The 5,329-nt window shown below is 45.8% G+C and overlaps 1 gene segment (V, D, J or C); it reads left to right on the top strand.

The window, feature by feature from the left end:
* Positions 1 to 702: 702 nt before the first annotated feature.
* On the top strand, positions 703 to 5,112 carry LOC105716941 (immunoglobulin heavy variable 1-46-like). The segment is given in 2 exon segments: positions 703 to 820; positions 4,760 to 5,112. Coding segments are annotated over 2 exon segments (363 nt in total).
* Positions 5,113 to 5,329: the final 217 nt, after the last annotated feature.

Below are 5,329 nucleotides of genomic sequence, written 5' to 3'. Positions count from 1 at the left end.
ACAGTATGTAAATACTTCACAAAATACTAATGAATGGAGTTGTAAATAAAACCCACAATTATCCATAACTCGGATTCCTTGGAAGTTATTTCGGGATCATGAGTTCACAAAGAACTCCGAACCCCTGTTTCAACTTCTAACCCCCAGTGTCTGTGATATAAGAAAGTCATCTCCAATTATGCATCACAGGGCAAGGGTGTTTTTGGGAATGAAGATCCTGGGGGATCAGGCACCAGGCAGGCGATGGAGACACTGTCTCAGGAGCGCCCAGCAGATCTCAGAGGGACCTGCCGGACACTCACGTGGGACATCAGCAGTCACCTTCTCAGCGTCACCAGTGAGCTGTGCTGGTTCCTGGGGGAACCATGACGGGGCCAAGGCACCTGCTCAGCGTCATGGACATTGATGGTCCAGAAATGATCTAGGTGGTCTTTACGCTAATCACATACGGGTTCATAGTGAGGAGCATCATCTGTGGGGACTTGTTCTTCGGTGAAAGGTTGCTGTCTACAAACAGAAATGGAGCAGGACGTGGATTTTTTTAAGCAGGATTAGGGCTTGGACCATCAGCGTCCCACTCCTGCAAGGCGGATGTGTCGTGTATCTTCTCTTTCTCATTCTTGGTCAGGCTTTGAGCTATGAAATAATCTGTCTCATGAATATGCAAATAATGCAAGTTCTACTGAAGTACATATGGGTATGTCCGGGCCCCGGGAGCATCACCAACAAACACATCCCTCCTCTAGAGAAGCCCTGAGTGTAAATCTCTTCGCCATGGACTGGACCTGGAGGATCTTCTGCTTGCTGGCAGTAGCTGCAGGTAAAGGGCCACCTAGTTACGTGGCTGAGGAGGAAATGTGTCACAGTTGAGAGGACTTTGATTCTCTACTGTCTCCTCCCCACAGGTGCCCACTCCCAGGTGCAGCTCGTGCAGTCAGGGGCTGAGGTGAAGCAGCCTGGGGCCTCCGTGAAGGTCTCCTGCAAGGCTTCTGGATACACCTTCACCGGTAGCTATATGCACTGGGTGCGACAGGCCCCTGGACAAGGGCTCGAGTGGATGGGATGGATCTACCCTGGTACTGGTAACACGAAGTACACGCCGAAGTTCCAGGGCAGAGTCACCATGACCGCGGACATATCCACGAGCACAGCCTACATGGAGCTGAGCAGCCTGACATCTGAGGACACGGCCGTGTATCACTGTGCGAGAGGCACAGTGTGAAAACCACATCCTGAGAGTGTCAGAAACCCCGGGGAGGGGGCAGCTGTGCTGGGCCTGAGGAAGGGAAAGGGATTATTAGATTGGAGACTTTCTTAGAAAGAGAGGTCAATTCATCAACAAAAGGAACAATAAAATTTGTATGCACTCTAATTACTTGGGAAACTCTCCATACAACATTTATTCTGTAGGCAAAATTCAGGGAGTGGAAAATAAATCAAATTAATAAAACATATAAGAATTCCTCTGAAGACATTAGTGTGAACATCCGTTTTTGAATTGGTATTTTTGATATTTTGGAACAGAGCTGCTAGATCACATTTTAATTCTACTTTTTTCTTCATTGTATGAAGTGTCAAAATATTTCAATGTATTTCGTGCAGTCATGATTTTGGATTTATACCAGAAATGCATGATAGACCGAGTTCTTCCACATCCTCGTTGCCATTTGGCATCGTGAGAACTGTGGATTTGAACCACTCTAATAAATTAGTACTGGTATCTCCTTGTTGTTTAAATGCACCTGTCCCGAATTAACATTTTATATTTAAATATTTTAGGTAATTTGGATGAAGTGTCTGTTTTGATATTCAGCTCATTTTGTTGCATTGTTTTCTTTTGATCAGTTGTAAGTTTTCTTGCATACTAATTATAAAAGTCCTTTACCGAGTTAACCAAAAGTCATTAGCAAATATGTGACTTGCACGTCTGTTCTCCAAGTCTTCATTCGTCTTTTCATTCCCCTATCAATGTGGCAGAAAGATATTTATATACGTGTGTGTGTGTGTGTGTGTAAACTTGATTAAAATAATTTTGTTTTCTCATAGATCATCTAAAAATTCGTTATGATATTCACTAACACAGGATTTTTTCTTTGTCTCTAATCTCATGCCACAATCACAGCATAAGTGTTCATGTTTCACCTACTGGGTGGGAGGATTATTAAGCTATTTGGAATTCTGCGTGGGAGTTGTCTTTTTTCTAATTTTCTTTATTAATAAATGGTTAGTGTTGGTTCATGGAGGTTAAGTTTATGATCTGGAGAAGATACAACGCTACGTTATTCATTTTATTTCTCAAATCACCACAGGTTGTTTTAGGTTCTGTTAGCTCTTTCAGTTTGGATTCTGTAAAGCTCACCCCATTCTTCGTTTTTTCAACACGTCCCTATTTCCCAGTATTACGAGAAATTCTAAGCTTTTTCTCTATTGTGTTTTCCATACATAGAATCAGTTGTTTCTCCAAGGATTTCTGGTTGCTGGTATTAAATAATTACATTAAAATATCAAACTGTGTTACTGGGTATGTGAGTCGTTAATGAGGTGTCGGTGTTTCTAGGCTCTCTCAGCTAACTGGCCTATGTTTGCAGGCCCATCTAAACCATTTATGCACCTTGTCTGCTGTGCCTTCAGGAAACCCTGGTCTGCCTATTCCTGTGCGTGTTTCTGTACGTTCTATGTCAGGCTTCAATTCCATCATGCTTTGATGTTGTCGCTGAAGATAGCCAAAGACATTTTAAAAACGACCAAGCACACAGCCATTTGGTCAAGCGAGCTCTGCCTTGTTCTCCTCACCGTCTTCTGTCCTAACCAGCGTGGAATCTCACAACACGGTTATCACTGAAGCTTTCCCTGGAGCGGCTCGTGTAATTGGAGTCACTGGTGCGCTGCCCTCCGGTCAGCGGTGGCAGATTCTACTGATTCATGTGGAAACCTCTTAAAGACATGAGTTTCTTGGAACACAATAAAAATGTAAGCTAGGAATAAATTATTTGCGAGCAATTCATTGAAGGTAATTGCTAAGAAGAAGTTAAAAGAAAAGTCTTTTGGCAGCCATTTCTTCAGGATGTGTGGCAGTGTGGGATGGGTAGATGAAGTGGAATATGAACTTGTGGTTGTTAAAAAAGAAAAAAGAAAAAAATATATATATATATACGATGCCCCCCGTCCCACACGTCACCTTCTCATCAGTATAGTTAATCTAAATTGAAGATGAGTGTGGCAATGCGGACTCCATCTAGGGAGAAGAACGTGGAGAAATGCAAAGACACTGGGAGGAAAAGTTCAAGGACAGCAGAGCGATTGGAAGCCTCCGACTCAACCCTTGCTGGACAGAAAGTCACTTCCCTACGGGTGAGAACAGGCAAACGTGATGAATGTGCACGTGCTGTGTCTCCGACTGTGTGCTGTTTTCCTTCCGTTTGCAGAAGGAAGTCATACGCTCACGTCTAGTATTAGTGTAGGGGTGCTCCCCATTTGCAAGATACCAGAAAAAAGGGCACGTTGGAGCCCCATTGTTGTAAAAATCAACTAGCTCTGTGTGAGTGTGAGTGTTTGTATATGTGTGTGTGTGTGTTATCGAAACAGAAGACGTGGCGTGGCATCGATCCATAAGCATACATACCTACAGCTCTTCTTAGATGCCAAGGTCAACTGCAGGAGGTAAAGCAGATAAAGGGTCCCCCAGAAACCCTTGAAGATTTTGTGCATCCTGAGATCCAGGGAGGGGGCTCCCCAATTCCTTAATAAAGTCCTTGTTTGGGGTCTCCCTGCAGAGTTCACTGGGTCTCCCACGGTCAATATTTACAAACACGGTGTCAGTAACATATGGTGTCACTGAGGGAGCATTTTAAACCAGGGCATGGCCGCTCCCTATAGCCCTAGAGACACCGGGAGATAAACGCGCTGCGAGCCCGGATGGAAACGTCCCTGCAATGCAGAGGCCGTGCTGCAGGGGGCGCCCGGGACCCACCCAGCGCAGGCTCCAGCCCCAGGGCTGGTGCGGACGGGGTTTCTCGCAGGGACTCAGTGTTACTTTCTTGATTACCAAAAAATTATAAAATAAGAATTTTACGAAGGTGATTGATGTATATTTCAATACCCTAATATATTTAGCGATAAATCAACAATTCAGTGAGAATCACGTTTAAAAGGCAAAATTGTTACTGCTTTGAGATATTTTACTAGTAAAAAGATAAAAAACCAGGATAGTTTTATTAAATCAAAAGGTCCACATTTCAGAAGAAACACTGATCCCAAGAGTAAGCCTCGACAGGGCGGGGGCTGTGCATGTGCCACGGGGACTCGGGCTCACGTTGAGAACCACGTCCTGTGTGAGTCGGCTGCTTAGTGGCGAAGTTCTCCCTTCACAAAGTTCTGGGCGTACAAAGGGACACACGACATTAAATAAGAACGAGGACGTGCAGGTCAGCACCCACAGCTGTGTGGTTCGTGTGAGAGCTACCTTCTCTTTCCCATGCTGGATCAGGTGTAAGGCTATGAAGCCTAGTGCTCCCGAATATGCAAATCACCTGAGGTAGCTACTCCAGATATATCTGTGTCCTGAGAGCATCACCCAGTAACCACACTCCTCCTCCAGAGAAGCCCCTGAGAGCACAGCTCCTCACCATGGACTGGACCTGGAGGATCCTATTTTTGGTGGTCATAGCTGCAGGTAGGATCATTCTCAGCCCCCAGGACTGAGGAGGTGACTGGGTCCAGTCAAAGGGGTTTTATCCACACTCCTGTGTCCTCCCCACAGGTGCCCACTCCCAGGTGCAGCTGGTGCAGTCGGGGGCTGAGGTGAAGCAGCCTGGGGCCTCAGTGAAGGTCTCCTGCAAGGCTTCTGGATACACCTTCACTAGCTACTGTATGCACTGGGTGCGCCAGGCCCCTGAACAAGGGCTCGAGTGGATGGGATATGTGTGCCCTAGTGATGGCAGCACAGGCTACGCACAGAAGTTCCAGGGCAGAGTCACCATGACCAGGGACACGTCCGCGAGCACAGCCTACATGGAGCTGAGCAGCCTGAGACCTGAGGACACGGCCGTGTATTACTGTGCGAGAGACACAGTGTGAAAACCACATCCTGAGAGTGTCAGAAACCCCGGGGAGGGGGCAGCTGTGCTGAGCTGAGGAGATGACAGGGATTATTAGGTTTAAGGCTGTTTACAAACTGGGTTATATATTTGAGAGAAAATAACAGTGGAAACAAGTGCACACTCTCATTTTAAGAGAAATATTCCATTCAACAATCATCATATAAGCCAGATTCGCAGAGTGGGAAAGGCCACACTCGATACAGTTGATGCAGACACTCCATGAAGGTGCT

This window comes from Aotus nancymaae, unplaced genomic scaffold, assembly GCF_030222135.1.
Source record: "Aotus nancymaae isolate 86718 unplaced genomic scaffold, 86718_ANA_hifiasm-v0.15.2.pri h1tg000011l, whole genome shotgun sequence".
In the NCBI taxonomy this organism is placed as follows: domain Eukaryota; kingdom Metazoa; phylum Chordata; class Mammalia; order Primates; family Aotidae; genus Aotus; species Aotus nancymaae.
Note: the sequence above shows the minus strand (reverse complement) of the source record. Positions and strands in the feature narration are given on the sequence as shown.